Below are 22,605 nucleotides of genomic sequence, written 5' to 3' on the forward strand. Positions count from 1 at the left end.
AGAAAACATGTTGGAACATTAAAGTTGCAAAAGTACATCTGAACCAGCCAAGCAGGTCCCAGAGCCATTTTATTTCTCAGGAAGAGGTTCTGTGTAAGTTGAGACTTAACAGGGACAAAGAAGAAATTGTAGATGGTAAGAATTTAAATTTGTTATAATTAGGCTCTGGTATGAGAGACCAGGAGCATTTTGACTTTGTGGTTTGGGCACCTAGTAGAAGAACAGGAAAAAGGAAGCCTATAGCAAAATATCAACAGCATTTACTCTCTGTAATGTAGATACCCCTCCCTGCAACAGTCATTAGGGATTAAATCATTAGTTATAAACTTAAAGAAAACTGAACACCAGTGGTGGTATTCAATTTTTTTTACTACCGGTTCTGTGGACATGGCTTGCTTGGTGGGTGTGGCTTGGTGGGCATATGACTGGGTGGGCATGGCCAACTCGACATCACTCATGCCGAGAGGTGCTTCACCCGGTCCCTCCCCTCCCAGCCACTCCTTGTCATGCCCAGTCTCAATGTATCAATAATTCTGTAAAAATGTTGTTCACCTTTTTTCAACTTTATTATCTGCATCTACATACTATAGATGTACTTTCATGGACCACTGAAAGGAAGAAATGGCTCACCTGCTTTGTGAGTGGGTGGGCAGGGCAAGCGAGTGGCAAGCAGTGAGTGGGCAGCCAGCCAGTTTGGGGGTGTGGCCAGCCAGAGGTCACTACCAGTTTGGTGACCCAGGCCAAATTTCCACTACCGGTTCCCACGAACCGGTGCAAACCAGCTGAATACCACCTCTGCCGTAGACCCTGTATTTTTAAATAATACTGATAATAAGAAGAGTGGCTTTGTTTTACATTTTTGCAAGTATCTTCAATATCTGGCAAATAATTTTGATTTTGCAATTATATATAATTGAGTAAGAGGAAAGAGCGGTTAGCCAGGCTGCATGTTTTCCACCTTTTGTTCACAAGGAAATGACTGGGTTTAGTTTGTGCAACATGTCTTTTTTCCTTATAAATATCCAAAAGCGATGCCTTGTAACAAGGAAGGGGAGCGCCTCCAAATTACGGGAGATCCGGAGCATATACACAAATGAATTAGCAAAGGAACAATTAGGTAAGTACTTTCAAAAATCTTTTTCCCCAGATGTCAGGATGGCCGAGTGGTCTAGGGCAGTGGTCCCCAACCTTTTTATCGCCGCGGACCAGTCAGCCTTTGATAATTTTACCGTGGCCCGCTGAGCACGCGCAGGGGTGGGGGGCGTTGTTCACGACGACACATTGATTGTTTATATATCAGATTGTTTTGATTAAACTTCCCTGGAGCCTTGCGCACGGCTGCAGCGATCATGGCCCCCGGCCGCTGCGCGGCCCGGTGCCAGGTACTCCACGGCCCAGCACCGGTCCGCGGACCGGGGGTTGGGGACCACTGGTCTAGGGCACCAGTCTCAAGATTTGCTCCTTTCCAGTGTTGGATGTTCTGGTCTTTGAATGGAGGCGTGGGTTCAAATCCCACTTCTGACAATGATCCTTTTTGGGGGAGGGTGCAAATGTCCCTTTCAGGGTTCGCTCTAAACTTCTGCAGCAAATGCCAGTAATGATCTGGCATTTCCCCTCTTCCCAGCAGATATTTTTAACATTAACACCTCAAATGGCTCGCCCCGGACTCAACTTCCTCACAAACACCATTGCTTTGTTTCCAAAGAAAGCTACAGTATTTCTATTTCTATTTCCGGATCACACCTGCTTTTTTTTTTAAGCAAAAAAGCTCAAATTGAAAGAGGGGTGACTTAGGAAAGACAGAGCCAAAGAAAGCCAGCAGCCCTGCAAATATCACAGCTGGACCTCTCCTTCCGGCGAGGGTTGATTTAACAAGCTGTAAATTCACTCATGTCTCAAGTGCTCCTAGTGGCGCATTCCTTGGGTGGGGGGTGTGATCTGGAGGCAGTTCTGATGGTCATTTGGTCCCCTAATATGGATGGTTGAGTGAGCTTCATTACCTACTTTTCCAAAGAGAGCGAAAAGATGGATTCAGGATTTAGGATATTTTTGAAACAAAATAAGATAACAAACCAGTTCTCCAGTGCATGGCAACCGATGGCTCTCTAGCCTCTCCTGGAATGCACTGAGACCACCCTGAATTCATTTCACATCGGAAATGATTTTACTCTTAGCGCATTGAGGTTTTGGTTTTTTTCCCTTCCTTAATTCGCCTCCTTTCCTAAAGAAAAATCAACCTTCACAGTCCTTTGGAAAGACAAATACTGAAGCTGAAAGCAAAAGGAGAAGGGGACAGCAGAAGAAGAGGTGGTTAGATAGTGTCATTGAGGCAATGAGTATGAATTTAAGATTGCTTTGGGGGACAGTGGCTGGAGAATGGTTGTGCTATGGTCCATGGGGTCGCGAAGAGTCGGACACAATGTAGTGACAGAACAATAACAAAATTTGCCTCCCTGCATTTCAAATTCATTATTCCGTGGTGTGAAATCTGGGACCAAGAGAGTTAGCTCTCCATCTGCTCTGGCCCACCTTGCAGAGATTGGTGAAGTGTTATAAGTGTATATTTCCAGTTCTGCCAATCTCTCTTCCCAGGATTTAGTTTCTTGTAGTTTGCTGCAGATTGGAAGGAAAATGGTGCTCTGGATTACAGATAGCCGATGATTTACAATCATTCATTTATTAACCATTCAAAGTTAAAGTGGCACTGAAAAAAAGGGATTAAAGACCGTTTTTCATGCTGTTCTGAGCAACAACAATACATACACAAATTGGGGCATGACAATGTAAGAACAATTTACAGTGCACATCTTACGCAGTGCCAGATCAAAGGTGTAAATTAGTTGTCTGCTGGGTGAGTATGCAGCCTTAATCCTAGATAAGAGCCTGGCGGGCGGATGGCAGGTGAAAAGCAGGAAATACAAATACAAAAGCATAATGTGTTGTATATGTGTTACAGAAAGAAAATGCTTACAGAATAAGTTTCTACTAATTCTAGTATTCCAGTATATTATATTCTAGTATTATTTATTATATCCTTATTACTATTTCCCTTCAATACAAAGCATATTTCTGAACAAAATACAGAGAGCTTTCTATTTTTGTTAATTGGATTCAAACATATTACTCTAATCCTTCAACCAGTGGTGGGATTCAGCCAGTTCGCATCACTTCGGGAGAACCAGTTGTTAACTTTCTGAGCAGTTTGGTGAACTGGTTGTTGGAAGAAATCATTAGGGCAGAGAACCGGTTGTTAAATTATTTGAATCCCACCACTGCTTTCAACTAAGATAGTTTATTCACCAATTAAGATGTCTTATGAAACTTATCAAGGAAATTCTTAATCTCCTCTTATGCTTAATATGTTTATGTTAGAAAGCCAGTTTAGTTTACTGGTTAAGACTGGAGTACTAGGCCTGTCTTAGGCATGAAAGCCAGCTGGGTGACTGAGCCTGTCATTAACCCACCTCACAGTGTTTTTGTTGTGGGGAAAATACAACAAAAAATGAGCATTAGGTATGTTCTTTGACTTGAGTTATTTATAAAAATATTAAAGGCAGGATATGTATAAACAAATGTTCAATATTTATCAACATTAAGTTATGTGTAATGGAATATTGACTGATTTTGTCTGACCTCTATCAAAGCATAAACAAAGCTGAGCTGATCATAGATTGTTCTCTATGCCAATAATGCATTAAGTCTTATTCATTGTTACACTATAAATGCTCCATACCCAAATAAATTGATACATCTTTGGCATATTATAAGGTTACTCAGATAATTAGTTTCATAAATTTCCTCTAGTCTCTAATATATTCATGCAAATCTAAAAACTGGGGCTTTATTTGATGTTTTAAATCGCCTTTATTTCAAATGGTCTCAGATAAATTTAAATATAAATAAATGGTTAAAATTTAGGGAGATTTGGGGAAAAAGTAAAAGTTCTAAAATAAAAATATTGTATGTATTAATATATATAGATGTATAGATTTGGAAGAATCCCCATATTTATTGATTGATTAATTACGTGCCATCAATTTAATGGAATGACAAACCATTAAATTTTCTTTTTCTTAATTATAGCTAGAATAAAATAACAGGATTTTTTTTTATTTTTCCATCATTCATTTTTTTTTTTTTGATTGGCCATATTTACCGGTATGACTACTATTTTTCTAAAGAATCCAAGCAATTAAATTCAAAACCCACTATGGACACAGTTAGAAATACATTGTATGGCCTTTCTTGAATCACGTCAGAATTTAATCAAAATTATTCTGTATTTCCTATATTAAAGTTTGCAAAGCATATTTGGAGGGTTTTGGAACAGATGTATAATTTTGACCTTTATCAATATATGGTACTAAATTTACTTTTGAATAATCCCAATCTGAAAATTGAAGGGGGAGTTTGGAGGGAATTCATACGATATTAATACGGCAGCCTTTCTCAGCTAGGATTCCTTAGACCCAGAGATTCTACAAGGGATTGTGACAGAAAAAAACCCTGTAAATCTGATTTCTTAAAAACTTTGCACATTGCACTATGCCAGGGATGGCGAACCTTTTCGGCATTGAGTGCTAAAAAGGTCGCACGGAAACATTGCACTGTCAGGCCTGCAGCCAGGTTCCTTTTTGGATATTTGGCCTGCCACACTTCTATCTACTATGCTGTTTCTATAGTGGGGAAAAGGGAGGAGGATAGTAAGGGGTAGGATGTGATGTAACCAAAATAAAATTCCTTTTAGATTGCCAAGGTCATCCTTTGTCTCGGCACCTCTGCACCTGACCGGAATTGGATGGGTGGAACTGCCAGCATGGCAGTGGAAGATTAGACTATGTGATGGACTTGTGGGTGTGGGGGGGCAAGATCTTGAACTTTCAACTGAGTGTGGAAAACCGGGAAGCTCTCAGATTCGGGTTTTCCCAGATGTGCCAACATGGCTGTCTTAATAAATTAGAACTTTGAGCAATACTTTGCCTCAGACTCTGATTTAATTTTGGATGTTATTTGGAACCCTGACTTGTCATGGCTCACTCCAGAAAAGCAAAACTTCTGGGTTCTAGCACGCATGTGTGACCGACAATCAGCTGGGCATCACACATGCACACACCGGTTTTTGGCACTGCTGTGCACGCGAAGGACAGCTGATCATCACACACTCATGTGCGCCAGAAACCCAGAAAACAAACTGGCAAAGCTGTGTGTGCCGGGCGACATGGCTTCGTGTGCCACTTTGGGCACGCGTGCCATAGGTTTGCCATCACTGTACTATGCTATTGCTCACCATTATGCACATTTTTAAGTGTTGTAACTTAGCTGCTAGCCTGTTGCTACGCTCTTGTAAAACATGTATTATCTAGGTTAGAAGTTAACTGTATTGCAATGTTTTTATATTTTTGTGATCTTTATGCAGGGATCCTTAAGACTTGAAATTTATTATAAGGGTTCCTCCAGGATAAAATGATTGAGAAATGTTCCTGTACATCAGTGTTTTTCAACCTTGGCAACTTTAAAATGTTTGGACTTTTAACTCCCAGAATTCCTCGCCAGCTTACTCAATCAAGTTTTTTAAACTATTTAGATTATTGCAAGAGGAATTTGGATGCGAAACATAGGCTAGTCAACTGAAACTTATTTTCATTTTACAATTAAATCCAGATGTATAAGCAGCATCTAAAATTCCCAAATCACTCTCAGAACTGGTATGTTCCTTTCATGTCGCTTCCTTGTAGGTGTAAATACAATACAATAGCAGAGTTGGAATACAAAAGAGTTGATTTCCTTCTTCCTTGTTTTATGTATAATTAGAATGGAAGGGGAGGATAAAAGTGTAGGAAGGAGGATAAGCATATGAAAGCATTCTCCAATGCGTCATCTCGACATGTGAATCAAAGTGTTTTGAGCACTTTACGTAGCATCAGTACATCTTTTTCCAAGCATTGCCATTGACAGTGTACAAGCCAACAAGATTCGGTAAGTACCTTTTTGCCTAAGACTCACTAACTGAATTATGGCTTGAATTAAATGTATTCTTTAATATATTATGGCTCGAAGCACAGTCAGGTGAATGTTTAGGCTGGATTAGACATTTGTTATTACTTGTTCATCACACAGTCAGCCAGATGTTGAGACTGGATTTGGCATTTTTGTCCACTTATCAAGTCCTTCCTAAGAACCTGGGATAGGCAGAAGCTGATGTTTTATGATGTTAGAGGTATTTTCACAGGATGTCAGTTCTTCCAGGTAAAGCTGCCTTTTGCTATTGACTGATGGTGAATTTGTTCATTATTATTATTATTATGACTACTGGTTAATCTTTGGTAAGATTCGCAGCCTTTGGGGCTGGTTGGTAGCTCAACAGTTAAGAGTCCTAAACAAGGACCTAGGAACTGTTAAGGTAACGTTGGAGGATATAAGCTGTTCCAAATCGGGCGGTTTTTTTGTAGAATCAGAATGTTCAAATCTGATAAATTTAAAATTTCCAAATAGCGAGGTAGCCCTTTAGGTATTGCTCCATGGGCTCCAATTACAATCGGGACAACACTTGATTTCTTCTTCCACAGTCGCTCAACTTCAATTTGCAAGTCCCGGTACTTTGTGATTTTTTTTCTTGCTGTTTATCTTCAATTCGCGCATCACCAGGCATTGTAATGTCAATGAACCAAACTTTTTTGTTTTCAACTATTATTATGTCAGGTGTGTTGTGGGCTAAGTGCCTGTCAGTCTGATGATGATGATGATGACGACGACAATGACTATACCACAATGTGAAATCACAGATGTATTATTATTATTCTATGATTAGATTTCAAGATTTCATAACCTTTTATCATTTAAAAATCAGTTGCCATTTAATTAAGTGGTCAAATTCAAATTAATGAGATGGGTTATAGTCAATTTGCCTTGATACATTTATAATATTTGTAGTAATAAGAGAAGAGCATACTAAAAACTCGTAAGTTAGGCTTGTCACGAAGTCTTTGTTGGTACATAGGACCTTCCCTAACCAGCACTTACTCTGTAACCATTTGAAATTATAAAGGTGATGGTCAAAGGGAGTTTTGACTCGTGCTGCCTAGAACTACTTAGAACTAAGGAGAGATTTCCTAACAGCCAAAATAATTAATCAGTGGAATGATTTGCTCCAGAAGTTGTGGGTGCTCCAACAATGGAGGTTTTTAAGACGAGATTGGACAACCATTTGTTTGAAATGTTATTGTGTAAGGTTCCAAAATGTACTTGAGTCACCAGAATGCCAAAGAGAGAGACCCAAGAAGAGGCTTGGAAAAAAAATATCAGCTTTTATTTTTGATCAAAGCAAAGAACTGGGTAGACCATTTCACAACATACAGACAAAGAGCATGCAGTGAAAGGACACACCATGGGGAAGGTATGGCTTCCTTTTATACCTTCAGAGACTTCAGCTTAGTACCCAATTCTGCCCCCCATGCCCATGCCTGCCTTGTAGCCTTGCATTGGCTGTGCAGCAAGGAACAGGGGGTCTGAGTGCTTAGCAACACAGGTATTTGCCCGATGTAACCCTGCCATGCTATGACATACCCCACACCAGGCACTGAGTTGTAGACAGAAACAAGAGAACAGGAGTTGGGTCACTAGTAGAAGCAAATGGCAGAGGCAATTCTAATTCTTCAGGAGCAAAGCAATTCTTACAGAAGTGAAATAGCAAGTTATTGTTATGTCCCAGTAATTCTACCTATTCTACTATTATTATGTCCCTTCAATAGGATTTCCTTCTTGAGCAGGGGGTTGGACTAGAAGACCTCTAAGGTCCCTTCCAACTGTTATTCTGCCCAGAGTTACAATTTTGCAGCAATTCTGCCGTTGTGTGATAAAATGTTGGGCCTCTGAAGATAGGCAGCGCAAAGCGGAGGGCAACTATGTCCTTCTCCAAGGCACATGAACTTTGGAAAACTATGTGGTTGTCCCCACCACCCAGCCCTCCCCAAGATCTGCTGGACACTCCAGGCAGTTTGCTCCTACTATTGAGAAACCCATGCAGGCCTATCTGATGCTTTAGAAGACTTTCAAAGCCCGTTGGATTTGGCTCTAAGGCGGCTTTGGAAAAGAAGGCCTGGTGCAACCAGGAGCTGCATTGGGTAGGCCTCAACAGCAGGAGAAAAACACCTGAAGGTAAACTATGTGTGGCATATTCTTGGGAGCGCCGGGTGATGGGGGCAATCACACTATTCCCCAATGGTCAGAGTCACCTGGGAGAACAATGTGAGCCAGCATTTCTGAGTGGCAATGGTGATGCTAGGGCTAATGTGGCAGCAGGCTGACACTGAGGCCCTAAGACCATGGACTGTTCCGTTTAGTGGCCTCAATAGGATAAAAATAGGCAGATGTGTAAAATTAGGCAGTGCCCCTTAGAAGCAATGGTGGCGCTAGGGCTGGATTGAGGCCTGGATGATGGCCGCTGACTAAGACTGCTGAAGGCTCCAGGCTTCTACTTCAGGGCTAGGCCTAGTGCTTCCACCAAAATGTCTGCACTGCAAGGCCAGACTGGGGCGCTATTACTGCATTGCCGCACCTCTTGAGCTCATGCATGGTCTGCGCTGGGCCTCCCCACCCTCTGAGGCATCCCTTGCATACTCACTTACAAATGCTAGGAATGAGATTGTCCTGAAGGTGCTTTTTCAGGAGGCAACTGGACTTTCTTGCTTTTTCTTTGAAGACGTTTCGCTTCTCGTCCAAGAAGCTTCTTCAGCTCAGAGTGGATGGTGAGGAATGGAAGATTGCTGAAGAAGCTTGTTGGATGAGAAGCAAAACGTCTTCAAAGAAAAAAAATAAGAAAGTCCAGTTGCCTCATGAAAAGTCACCTTTGGGGTAACCATGACCTGGATGTCTGGGAATCTCTATAGACTTTTAAGAATGCGATTGTTGAGCAAAGCAGTCACATGGGAGTCTCGCTTAATGACTGCAACAACTCACAACCGCAATTCTGATCTCAGTTGTGGTTGTAAATTGAGGACTACCAAGTAACTAGAACTAAGAAGAAATTTCCTGACAGAACAATTAATCAGTGGAACAACTTGCATCCAGAAGTTGTGAATGCTCCAACACTGGAAGTTTTTAAGAAGAGATTGGAAAACGATTTGTCTGAATTGGTAAAGGGTTTCCTGCCTGAGCAGAGTGTCAGAGTTTCAAGCAACAAACCCAATGCAATCAAAACTCCTGGAGATTCCTCAAAGTAAGAATTTATTAGGAATGTCATATTGGCACATCTGTTGAAAACCCAACTTTGAAGGAGGTTTTCCCCACCCAAATCAAAATCCAAAGTTCTTGCCCCCTGGGTGGCACGTCCATCACATGGTCCAATCAAACCACAGTCTCCACTCCAGCTGGCTTCAGTCCACGGCTTCCAAACACCTGGTGAAGACGTCCTTGGCTCCCACAAGAAAGAATGTTATTTTGGCTACATAGCTACATATTCCCCCGGCTACCTCTATCTCACCCCGCACGTTCCCACAGCTCCGACCAGCCTCACTGTGGCAGCCCTGAAGATGCTCCCAAAATGGTTTCAGGGCTGACACCGGGGGTTGGAATAGAAGACCTTCCCGGTCCCTCCCAACTCTGTGTATTGTATTGTATTGTATTGTATTGTATTGTATTGTATTGTATTGTATTGTATTGTATTGTATTGTATTGTATTGTATTGTATTGTATTGTATTGTATTGTATTGTATTGTATTTATTGTATTTATTGTATTTATTGTATTGTATTGTATTGTATTGTATTGTATTGCATTGCACTGCACTGCACTGCACTGCACTGCATTGCATTGCACTCTACTCTACTCTACTCAAAAAGTTTCCACCTTTTACTTCTCTTACCCTCTGATGCCATAGAGAAGTAAATCCCCTTTTCTTTGTGACAGCTCCTCAAGTATTGGAAGACAGCTATCATGTCCCCTCTAATCCTTCTTTTTAATAGGCTAGCTGCTAGACTTACCTAGCTCCCACAATTGTTCATGATACCTGCTGTGTGCAATTGGTTAGCCAATTGACTCAGGTGAAATTGGTGGTGATCTGGTGGTTTATGCTGTCTGTCCTACATTTTTAGAGTCATCCAATTTAGGGTCACTCCTGGTATCTGTTATTTGCTTTCAGGTTCTTTAATTGCTTTGAACTTTGGACAGATGTTGTAATGGCTCTTTTCAAGGCTGCAGGTTGCACACAGAGATAATGACTCTCCTTTACTCTGGAGTTTTCTCACTCCATTTGAAGGAAGTTTTTCTGTTTTTTCCATGTCTTTTTTTCCCCCTCAATATATGTTTTATTTCATTTTCATTTTCAATTTATACAAACACTTATATACTGTGCGATTAAAGAAACAATAAACACAACTCTTCCAAAATACAAAACCAACATAACACTTCAACCCTCCATACACCCTTTCTTTCTCTCCCTCCAACTTTCATTTCTCCCCTTCAGCATTCTCCTCCTCTACTTCCCCTCCCCCTCTAACGTTCCTTTCTCCCCCTCCCTCCATCTCACCCTCCTTCCATTCCCCTCTCACTCCCTCTCTACTCCTCCCTCTTCTTTCCCTCTACTCCTCACTTCGGTGAGGAGTAAAAAACACGAAGTGTTTTTTCCATGTCTTTGATATTGGAACCTATTGCCAATACTTTCACCTTCCTTCTCCTTTTAGCTTCCTTTCCCAGCTATGGACAGAATCCGGTTGGTCAATGCACCTTCTTGCAATATATAAAGTTCCTCTTTTTGCGATCATCATCTTCTTTTTTGTGTGAACAGGATACAGCCTGGTCGTCTCTGAAGCTGCTTTCTTCCTTCGAATAACAAATAGTCCCGTTAAATCTGACAGGTGAGTAAGTTTGCAGAATTTTTGAAAAACAGTGGTTTTTTTCCAGAGAATTAGAAGATGGTTTTTAGGAAAGGGATTAGAATTATTTTTTTCTGGCTGGTTAATTCTATTTAGACTAGTTATTTCTATTCAAGGCTAAACATAACATTAAAGAGACAACAATTTATTCAGCCATAATAGGAAATGCCTGCTAGCGTTTGAGACACAGAAAAACAAGAGTTGAAAAGAAAAGCAGTGAAGATAAAACCCATAGTGGGCTGCAATTTCTTCTAAGCTCAGATACGTGTTTGCAAATTTCTATCATCTTTATCTAGCAATAAGACCCTGTTAAATAGACCCTGTTAAATAGACCCTCTGAATGGATGAGACAGGACTCAGGCTTCAGTGACAAACAACAATTCTTTATTAGACAAACTATTTACAAATCCAGCTCTGGCCTCTCTGGCAGCCCTTTTATAGGGAGCTGTCAGATGGCTCAGCCAATCAGTTTCAAGTATTCTCCCGCCAGAATGGAGGACCTTGGTAGAGCCTATTGCTCCAGTATCAATATGTAACAGACCCGTTAAAAATCAGTGGGATATTCCTCTAGGTAGATGTTGTTAGAATTGCATTTCCTAAAGCACTTGTGCAATTGGACTGGATACATCTGGGATGGGAGGTGTTATTTCTACTTTGCTTTGCTCTAATATTGCTGGCTGTACAGTTGACAATCTGTTCAGTTTTGGAGTCTGTCTTGCTCCTCGAGGACAAATAATGTTAGGCCTTCTTCAGGAAGTCTACAGAAATGCTTGTTAGGCAGCTTAGAGTGCCCACTGAGAAAAGAATGTGTGGATGGGAAAATATTAAGGTTAGAGCAGAGTTCCCCAATCTTTTCAGTTGTGGATTGCCGTGTGTATGTGTGTGTGTGTGTGTGTGTAGAGGGGAACAGTTTGTGCGGCATGCTGCTTGTGTGAGTGGGGATGCGTGCATGCTCACACACTCACCTGCCACCTCCGTGGCGCGGTTCCAAAAGGCTCAAGGCCCGGTAGTGGGCCATGACCCAAGGGTTCGGCACCCTTGGGTTAGGGGAATATAGCTGTTCTAAAAAATATTTCGGAGGCAGTGACATGCGGTGATGTTTATGGCTGGTGAGGCACTGACACAGTGGTGGATTTCAATTTTTTTTACACTTGTGGACTTGTGGAGTGATCATAAAACGCCTAAAGTCAGACTAGATGAGGCACGTTGTTCTCCTGCGGCCTCCTGTAGAGGGCGCTTTTTTAGAGGCTTTTTTAAACAGTTAAGCACTAAGCAGAGTCATCCACGGTGACTCTGGCAGCAACTAGCTCAGCCTGACCTCAGCTCTTGCCTTTTTCCTTTTACATTTTTTTTCTTTTCATGATGACAGTGGTGAGGCTCTGCCTCCTTTGCCTTCCCTAACTGCACGTCCCTGTTCTGATGCTAGCCTTTGTGTGAAAGAAAATAGGAAATCCCGTGGTGATTAGAAAACCTGAGTTTATTGGGTTCAGAGGAAAAGTTGAAAGCGTGCTCTTCATCTTTTCAGTTGTACCTGACTATTTGTAACATTATTTATCAACCTTGGTGACTTTAAGATGTGTGGACTTTAACTCTCAAAATTCTGGGACTTGAGGTCCACACATCTTAAAGTTGCTAAGATTGAGAAACACCGATTTATAGCCTTTTATAGATTAGCTCTCTCCATTTTTTTTTTCTGATGCTTTACAATTTTGCTTATTTTGCCATTCTTACCATAGCTGGTTTTTCTAAGGAATTTCATTGTATAACATACCCAAAAGAGGGCACGCTTACCTTCGTAATCCTAGATTTCAGTGACTCTTCCGGCTTGACATGGTGGGTGGATTTAAAATAAGATCGGAGCAGAAAAAATGTTGATTTGGGGTAATTTTACATTGTTATTTATTTCAGTTATATCATAATTTACAAGATAGGGCTTAGTACACTATGTTCCAGAATAGGATTCTTGAATAAGTTAGAAAGGTAGAACACAGATAATATATAACAACACTGTATTGGGAACCCTGGAAAAGATCTATTGTATAAAGCTGTCCATCCGCTGAGCAAGGGGATCAGTAAACAGGAGTTCTAAGCGGTTCTTCTAGAACGTTGGAGATACATCATGGAGAAGGGCAGAGTTGACTAAGTCATTCCCTGCTCACCATTGGTGTCCTCAGCAAAAAAGGAGCCCAACCATCACAATAAAGTAATCATGAGTTGGCATAAGATGTACTTATACAGTATTGGAATAATCTCATATTGATTGTAACTTTTTCCAGGTCCACCAACTCGTCATACTGTTGCAATGCCTTGTCTGCTGTGCCCAACTCTCTTCTGCTGCCTCCTCCTCCTTCCCTTTCCATTAGCCTCCAGTTGTGCATCTAAGGGAGACACAGTGGTTATAACCAGCAGTGGCCCTATTAAGGGCAAGCAGTTCCTGGCTGGCCCTGGATCTGTAACAGCCTATCTAGGCATTCCTTATGCTGAGCCTCCCCTGGGGAAGTTGCGTCTCCAGAAACCTCTTCCACATCAGCCATGGAAGCAAACATTGGAAGCCACCAGTTTTGGCAATTCCTGTCCTCAATTTATTTTCCGGGATGCTCCTGAAGCAGATATATGGTCTCCTAAAACACCAGTGTCAGAAGATTGCCTTTCTCTCAACATCTGGGTGCCACACCCACAACCTTCTTCACCAGTCCCTGTTTTGGTCTGGATACACGGAGGGGGTTATGCATTCGGCACATCTTCTGTGGATGTGTTAAATGGGACACATTTGGCTGCCACTGAGAATGTCATTGTGGTCACCATCAATTATCGCTTGGGAGCTCTGGGCTTTCTGTACTTGCCACCAGCTGCTCCAGGGAACCTAGGCTTATGGGACCAACAGCTGGCCCTGAAGTGGGTAAAAGAGAATGCAGCTGCCTTTGGGGGAGATCCTTCTCGGGTGACCCTTTTGGGCCACAGTGCTGGAGGATCTTGTATGAATCTCCATCTTCTCTCACCAAAAAGCCAGGACTTTTTTGCCCAAGCGGTGATCCAGAGTGGAACAGCCAATGCCTTCTGGGCTTGGAAGTCTCCTGAGGTAGTCAAACAATTATCTCTGGAATTTGTTCATCTGCTAGGTTGCTCTGAGGACAATAATATCAGCATAGAGCATTGTCTGCAAACAAAAAATGTTTCTGAACTTATTCGGCATGAAAGAGCTATGTCTACCAAAGCCTTCCTTCTGGATTTTCCCTTCGTGCCAACCACAGATGGGGAGTTTTTGCTTGGTAAACCAGAAAAGCTGATGGAGGAGGGGCAAATTCAGGTCAAACCAGTCCTCATAGGTGAAACCTCTGATGAAGCAGCCACACTTGTCCCCTATATTTTCCCTAACATCACCCACAATCTCATAAATCAGGAGCAGCTTCTGAAAGGGATACAGCTGTTAGTGCCAAATGCAACTGAAGATGTTGTTCAGGCTATTGCACTGAGGTACAGTGAAGGACAACATGGCCCAGCACAGTTCCGCTCCGCTCTGTCCTATTTCTATACAGATTTGCTCTTTGCATGCCCATCGAGGGAAGCTGCAGGAAATATCAGGACAACTGGGAGTCCTGTATATGCCTATTTATTCACACATCGCTCTTCATGGTCAATTTGGCCTGAATGGATTGGGGCAACTCACGATGCTGAGATTCCTTATGTTTTTGGAACCCTTGAATCAGTGCCGCCTTTCAATCAAACGTACACAGAGGCTGAAGCCAGACTGAGCCGTAAGATGATGCATTACTGGGCAGAGTTTGCCAGAACTGGGTAAGTGGTTCACTTTATCTCTATAAATTTGTATTTTAAATCCAAAGGAAGCCTTTCCATTCAACAAATGCATTTTATATCTAAAGTAATGAAGCCATAAAGTAATGCATGCTTTCCCTTTCCATATGTTTAAAGGTTGTGTTAATACAAGTAGTTCATGATTTACAACCACAGTTGGGACTAGAATTTCTGTTGCTAAGCAAGACAGTTGTTAACTGAATCATAAGTGCAAGGACCAGTTGTAAGTCACTTTTTTCAGTGCCATTGTAACCTTGAATGGACGTTAAATGAATAGTTGTAAGTCAAGGACTACCTGTACTGGAAACAGCCCTGAATTTCTAAGGATTCTTAATAATGTCACTTATAGATAATTGTTCTTTTATGAGTTCAGTGGTATCACACCTATTCCAGGGTACATTATTTCTCCAAGCGGAATAAAGAAGGCAAAAGGGAGATTAGAAACAGAGCATTACTCTACCATTAAGAGAACAAACAAAGGCTTGCAAGGGAGTAAGTAGTGAAGGGGAAACTCACAAGATGGAGGGTGCCCAGGGTGTCAGGATTGGGACTGGCAGATCCAAGAGTCTACAAGGAGCTGACCTGGGTTTGGATCAGCAAGGAGGAGACACAAGAGATTTCACCAAGCCAAACTCCACCCCTCCCTCAAAGTCTCCTTTGGGAGTTCCCCTTGGTTGTGGTTTCTCAAGTCAAAACCAGTCTCTTTGGAAAAGAGCTACATCAGAATAACAGAGTTGGAAGGGACCTTGGAGGTCTTCTAGGCTCAACCTCCTGCTCAAGCAGTTGCCAAACGGGCAACTAGAACTAGCCCTATTCCATTCTGGACAAGTGGCTGTCCAATCTCTTCTTCAAAACCTCCAATGATGAAGCAGGCATAGCTTCTGAAGGCAACTTCTATTCCACCGATCAACTGTTCTGACTGTCAGGAAATTTCTCCTTATTTCTAGGTTGGTTCTCCCTTTGATTCGTTTCTATCAATGTCCTTTTCTTCCTCCTTAGGAATCCCAATGGGATAGCGGCCAGCAAGGATAAGTGGCCACTCTATAATCCCACAGAACAGAATTTCTTCCTTCTTAATACTGAGCCATTCCAGAAAAGGATGGTAGAGCACTGTGACTTTTTAAAGAGCCTTTTTTCAAAGGCTGAAGAGACACGTAAGTTCAGCTATTAATTCTGCCTTTGGAAGGGAGTGGGGGTTGATGGAAAAGATGTTTTTAAAAATCATTTATATATCAGATATAGAGATCACCCATCTCACTCATAGAGCAATCTCTAAAAATTGATTTTATTGCCACTCTTTGATGAAACATACTCATTTGATTTTACACTGGGCAATTTCGTAATGCTAGTGATAAATTTTGTAGAGCAAGCATATTTCATGACATCCCAAGAGTTAGGTCTCTAGTAATGTCCGCTAAGTAAGCCTTAGTTGCTCACATAAAGATGACAACAACAACAATAACGAATCCCAAAACATCTGGCTCACCACTTGATGACCATCGTCATTGACAAAATCCCTCTCAGTCAATTGCAAAAGGCAGCTTTATTTGGAATAGCTTATATCCTGCAATGGTAACTTTAATACCAACAAAAAAATATCTGCTCATCTCAGCTTTTTGGGAAGGACAGAGTAGGTGGATAAAAAATGTCAAATCCTAAACATCTGGCTGACCAAAACAATAATGTTTTGATATGTATATTTAATAAATATATATTGTGCCATAAATCATGGAACCCTCAGAACCCTACTTCTAGATTCAGATTCTCTAGTGATAAGATGTACACTTTATCTTGATATTTCATTTTTCTTTGTTCTGCAGAGAAGTCCAAAGATGGTTCTGTTTCATCTGACTAAGAAGAAGACAGGAGGTAGGAATCCAGTGCTTGATTGTAGTAACAGCCTTCAATTGGGATCAATTTGGATGATTTCAGAAGTGGGCTAGACTTCTTTTTAAATAGTAATTTCACATCGGCATTCCAAACCATTTTTAAATAACACTTTTGTGGCTCAGCTTCGCTGTGTGGAGTGGAAGCTCTCCAAGCTGATGCCAATGGCCTTTATGGAAGAGGAACCTGGAGAAACCTCTAGATCTCAGCATAAACAAATACAGATCTTGGGCATAGGGGAAGGAAGGAATGAGCCATGAAGAGTAACTTACAGAGAAAATTAGCAGTGCTGAGAAAGAGAAAGCATGAGAATGAAATTCAGCCTTTGGGGGAAATCAGTTTTCAGGTGAGTGGGACTATTTAATAGACTAATGGAGACATTAGGAATGTGTCCTTGTAGCCCAGGGATAAATGCTATCAGAACATTCCCATAGGCACCCCTGAATCTCAAGATGCAAACATTTCTTCTAACTAAGACCATTGTCCTCTCTAGATGACAGAAGGACAGGAAGTCACTTGAGATCAGTTAGGTTATTAATTACCCATGTGTATGCATGCATATAAATCCCCCTCCATTTTCAAATGTATAAATATGAGTGAATCTGTCAGGTCTGCCATCATAATGTCCTCTACTCACAATAGAATCCCATATGCCTCCAGGCTTGAAATCTTGGGCTTGGACAATCTGGAACTGCGCCGCCTGCGGTCCAATCAAGCATAATACACAAAATTGTCTGCTACAACGTCTTGCCTGTCAATGACTTCTTCAGCTTCAACCACAATAATACCCGGGCAAACAATCGATACAAACTCAAGGTAAACCTCTCCAAAGTCGATTGTGGAAAATACGACTTCAGCAACAGTGTGGTCAATGCCTGGAATGCTCTACCCGACTCCGTTGTTACAGCCTCAAACCCTCATAGCTTCAGTTTCAAACTGTCTACTGTGGACCTCACCCCATTCACAAGAGGTCTGTAAAGGGGGCGTGCATAAGTGCACCAGCGTCCCTACCGTCCCTGTCTTACTGTCCCAATTTATCTATATTTACTTCATGTTTATGTTCATACCTATACTTGTTATCTTGTACATGTTTGATAAACAAACAAACAAACAAATAAATAATGGCTTCAGCCTACTTCGCTTTGCTGCAGTGGTGGGTTTAAAATATTTTAGAACCTATTCTATAGGTGTGGCCTGTTTTGTGGGAGTGGCTCGGCAGCCATGTGATTGGGTGGGAGTGGCTTGGCGGGCATGTGACTGGGTGGGAGTGGTTTGGCAGTTATGTGACCAGGTGGGTGTGGCTTGGCGGTCATGTTACTGCTCTTGCTTAGCAACCAAAATTTTGGGCTCAATTGTGGTCATGAGTTCTCTTTCTTTCCTTTCTTATTTTCCTTTCTTACTCATTCTTTCTTTCTCTTTTCATCCAAAGCTGGTGAAATAGTTATTCTGAACTGGTGATGGAAAAGGATGAAGTGAGGAGCCAATCTCTTGTATCCACGCAATATAAAAGCATTATTGATCTCATGATCCTTTCTGGATATAAGATGATGGACTATAACAGCTAATTTTTCTATAATGTTGACATATTAAAGATTGTGAATGGTGTCCACCCTGTAAATATCAAAGGTATTTTTGGGTTCATCTGAATTCATTACAAAATTTTGAAGAATATTTCCCATGCTGGAAAATGGATTCAGAAATGGAACTCACTCCCTCCCTCCCTCCCTCCCTCCCTCCCTCCCTCCCATCTAGCTAGCTAGCTAGCTAGCTATCTCTGTCCAAACAGTATTAAACCTGATAGGGTACCTGAGTTGATAAAATATTTGTTCCTCTCAAGCTGTTCTTTTTATCCAGACAAATAAGGCACGCACAATAATGCTTTTATATTGCATGCATGTAAGAGACTGGCCTCTCACTTCATCTTTTTCCATCACCAGTTCAGAATAACTGCTATTTCACCAGCTTTGGATGAAAAGGCAAAGTAAAGCTGGATGTCCCCTCAGATTAACAATGCAGCCCACTTCTGCCAGCTGATCTCTCTCTTCTCTTATGGAAATTTCCCCAAAGAGTCTATCCTTCTCTCTCTCTCTCTCTCTCTCTCTCTCTCTCTCTCTCTCTCTCTCTCTCTCTCTCTCTCTCTCTCTCTCTCTCACACACACACACACACACACACACACACACACACACACATCTGGTCTGGGTGGTAGAGCTTGCTTTAGCTCTCCGCCATCCCAGAACTGCGCCCCACCAGGGAGTTCTGCATGGATGCGCCTGACAGCAACAGCTGTAGCAGCGGCAGCAGAGCACACCCTGCATTCAGGGACCCGTTCTCCCAGCCGAATCAACCACAATGGGGACTTCTCTGCAGACGCTCCTGGCGGTAGTGTGCTCAACATCAGGAAGATCTGGCGCCCATTCCTTCAAGCGGTGGTCCCTTCAAGAGGGACCTGAATCGGGCACGGAGCAGGCGGGGGGCCTCTGAGGACCTCTCACCCTGGCAGCTGCCAGGTCATATTGCAGGTGCCCAGGGCAGCCTTGACCCCTGCCTTCCTGCCGCCTCCAGCCCCCAGCTCTGCTGGACAGTGGCTCCTTCGCATCCCATTGCAGTTGGCTTTCTACTGCAGAACCTTCCTGACTGGGAGCGACCTTCTGCCCCAGAGAGTTCGCGGTGATGGGGAAATGGAAGCTTCTTTGTCAGCCTCCCAGCTGGCAAAACAGACATTTTCACAGTGGCGGCTGAAGCACAGCAGCAGCTGAATCCCGGCTCTCCCTTCCACAAGCATATCCCGTTGTTGCTGGGGCCACTTTTGCTGAATCCACCGTGGTGGCGGGACTCTTGCCATTGCTGAGAGCATTGCTGGCAGCCACTTCTTGCCATCACTGCCACGCCGGATTCAGCAAAAGTGGCTCCAGCAACAACGGGACATGCTTGGGAAAGGAAGAGTCGGAACTGACTTCCTAGGATTGTGCTTCATCTGCCACTATGAAATGTCTGTTTTGCAGTGGGAGGAGGGAAGGAAAGAAGCCGTTTTTTGGAAAGAACCTTCCCTCCCTCTCCAGAGACCCCATGCCGAAAGATAAAGGGGTGGGCTGGTTTGAATGTGGGCGAGCGAGTGGTTTGGGGCCAGACGGGGCCTCCTTTGCTCATTCGGGCAGGCGGAGAAAGAAAGGGAGCATGTCATAAAGCACCCACACCACCAAGGGCGAAGGGGAGGACCTTCACCTTTGGCTATCGCATGCCTCCTTTCTCCACCCGCCTGACCTAGCAAAGAAGGCGGGCCACTAAACTGCCCGCTCGCCTGCATTCAAATCAGCCTGTCTCCTCTCTTTTGGCATGGGCTCTCTGGAGAGGGGCAGAAGGTCTCTCCCAGGACCTGCTTCCCTTACCTCCCGGTGCAGTTCCAGGATGATGGGATATTTTTGTTTTTGCCAGTATGGTGGTGTAGCCTTGACCCCTACTTCCCTACGTCTTCCTACTGCCTTCAGTCCAGCCCCGCGCAATCTCCCCACCACCACCCTGGCCTGGGGACACTCCCAGCTGCAGTTGGCATTCTCCTAGTGATTCTTCCTGGCTGCACCCCAGAGCATCATATGGCGGTGGCGCACGGGCTGCTGACCGACCCAGGGCCCACCCGGACTCCCAGAGAGGAAGGATTGGCAGGAGAAAGCCAACTGCTGCTGGCAATGGGGCACAAAGGAGCAGCCGCCCAGCAGCTACTGTATCCCGATGCAGGCACCCAGGGTGGCCTTGACGTCCCACCTCCCTGCCGCCTCCAGTCCCATGTAACCTCCTTGGCAACTCACTGACCTCAGAACGCTCTACTGCACAGCCTCTCCTTCGTGTCCTGTTGCCCACTGCAGCCATGTCCCGGCAGGTGCTGCGCCCCCAGAGTGGGCACATGGCAGTGGCACATGGGCTGATGATCCTCCCAGGGCCCACCCGGTTTCTTCTGGAGGGGGCAGGCAGACAGGCAGCATTCCCCCCACCTCCCCAGCCGCCTGCAGCCTCGGAGCCTTGGCTGTGCGGGCAAAGGAAGTGGGTGGGCAGGGCAAGCATGGTGTGGATGGGTGGGGCAAGTGAGCGAGCAGCGAGCGGGTGGGTGGGGGGAGCGAGCAAGGGTGGCCAGGTGGGAGGGAGCATTCTGGTCCTACCAGATGAAGGGCTTCTAAAAAGTAAGGTAAATTTGATGAACCCCTTCTGGCGTACCGGTGCAAACTGGGAGCAACCCACCCCTGCTTTGCTGGCATCCTGCCATAAAATGCAGGGAGGGGGAGAATGGGGATATAGGGAAGGATGACAGGATAACAGAAACCAGAGGTGCCAGTCTGGAACAGGCTGGCTGATCCAACAACATGAACATGAGAATGGAATGTGAAACTCCACCAAAGAGGCATCAAACCTTATAGCTGTTACCAAAACTCCTAATATCATTGGACTCTTAAAACTAGTCAAGATGGGAGGGCCCTGGAGAAGGGGAAAAGGCAGAGTTTGTGCGGGAATACTCAGATCCAGCTTATCTTGTGCTGTAACCACTTGACTTTAGTAAAAGATTACCTTTTGCTACAAGTGGATTCAAGGGTCTTTCTTTCCTAAACATCCAAGCTGAGACAAGCCTGACAGCATCCTTTCCTCTGCATTTTCTTGAGGGAATTTCTCCAGTGTTGACAGTAAATACAGCAGTGAGCCTTGATTACGACCTTTGGATCCTGCATTTTGATTCCACGAACCCCTCCAGGTTTAGTATAAGGGGATTACAGAGCACCTTAGATGGACTTTTAATTAATTAATTAAGGTACTAGGCTAAACATCAAGAGACTGTATGTTCTAATCCTACCTTAGCCATGAAAGGCAAAAAGGTAGGATTAAAATTCACAGTCTGATAACTTTTTGGCCTGGTGACTTAATCTCAAAAATCCATCTAAGGTGCTCTGTGTTCTTCTTATAATAAATAGGTTGATTTTAGACTAGTCACTCTCTCTCAACCCACCTCTAAGCATTGTTTTTGTGAGGAAAATAGGAGGAGGAGGAGGAGGAGGAAGGAATGTGGGGTATGTTCTCCACCTTGGGTTATTTGTAAAAATAATAAAGGTGAGATACATATAATAAACAAAAATAAATAAAATTATCTTATTCTACCTTTCTACAGAGAAGAGCATCCTGGAATCTCTGCTTTGCCTGTGTCTTCAACTGGCCTGCTGTGAAGGGCTGCCACTTAGGTTGGACCTCTTTGAAAATGGCATCCATATGTCAAACCTAGCTACAGTTCTGTTGGCTTCAGAATAGTGGTTGTGTATTTATTTCTCTCAGGAACCAGTAAAGACTTTCCCTTAAAGCAGTGTACGGGCATACTGGTGCCTGCCGGGAGCACCAGGTACCATTCCAGTACAGTGCTCCAGAGGGCTCACCTGCCCGCCCGCGCTCCTTACTGGTATTTGAGGTTTTTGGGGCTTCCACGCATGCGCACGGAGCATATGGCACCTGTGCAATGCTCCGCCAAGCAGCTGGAGTGTCATGGAGACATCGTGGAGGCGTTGTGGAGGGGTCATGGAGGCATCACGGAGGCGTCGCAGGTGGTAAGTACACATGTGCTCGCCGTGTGCATTCATGTGGTGGATGTCCGGCACCGTTGAACCGTACCAGTTGCAACGGGATCCGGAACCCACCACTGCCTTAAAGCCTGGAGAAATGATGACAATCTGAACCAGAGAACCTTCCAGAATCATCCATTGTCCTGTCAGGGACTGACTGGTGGAAACTTGGAAGACAAATAAGGAGACAACTAAAACCCACATCACTTTTGCTGTTAGAATAGTAAATTTCTAGGAGCAATTTGTTATATCTTGATTTGAGACAGGCTTTTAATTAATCCCCCTCCCTCAAAAAGAACCTCTTAATAAATACTGCCTGAATTCTTAGGATAAGAATAAAATTATTTTATTTTCACAACAACATAAGAACTTGATGCAACATGGAAAAACAAATAAAGGAAATTTTATAGCTAAATTTTGCTATAGCCTAATGGCTCACATTGTCAGGG

The 22,605-nt window shown here is 43.3% G+C and overlaps 1 protein-coding gene across 3 annotated transcripts; it reads left to right on the top strand.

Moving 5' to 3' along the window:
* The first annotated feature begins 1,024 nt into the window (after positions 1–1,024).
* On the top strand, positions 1,025–17,566 carry LOC148047855 (cholinesterase-like). 3 transcript variants are annotated; one of them, XM_087708545.1, is made up of 6 exons: positions 1,025–1,117; positions 10,780–10,849; positions 13,144–14,662; positions 15,680–15,834; positions 16,501–16,549; positions 17,228–17,565. In XM_087708545.1, exons 3-5 carry the CDS (start codon positions 13,170–13,172, stop codon positions 16,533–16,535), a joined length of 1,683 nt encoding a protein of 560 aa, XP_087564671.1. In that variant the 5' UTR covers positions 1,025–1,117; positions 10,780–10,849; positions 13,144–13,169; the 3' UTR covers positions 16,536–16,549; positions 17,228–17,565. The 3 variants fall into 3 exon arrangements, with proteins under 3 accessions (XP_087564671.1, XP_087564673.1, XP_087564672.1); XM_087708546.1 differs by lacking the exon at positions 1,025–1,117 and adding an exon at positions 5,857–5,976; XM_087708547.1 differs by lacking the exon at positions 10,780–10,849 and having other exon boundaries at positions 1,060–1,117; positions 17,228–17,566.
* The last annotated feature ends 5,039 nt before the right edge of the window (positions 17,567–22,605 follow it).

Source organism: Thamnophis sirtalis, unplaced genomic scaffold (assembly GCF_051295495.1).
Source record: "Thamnophis sirtalis isolate CommonGarterSnake01/CBP01778 unplaced genomic scaffold, rThaSir2_p1.2 scaffold_3, whole genome shotgun sequence".
NCBI classification, from domain to species: domain Eukaryota; kingdom Metazoa; phylum Chordata; class Lepidosauria; order Squamata; family Natricidae; genus Thamnophis; species Thamnophis sirtalis.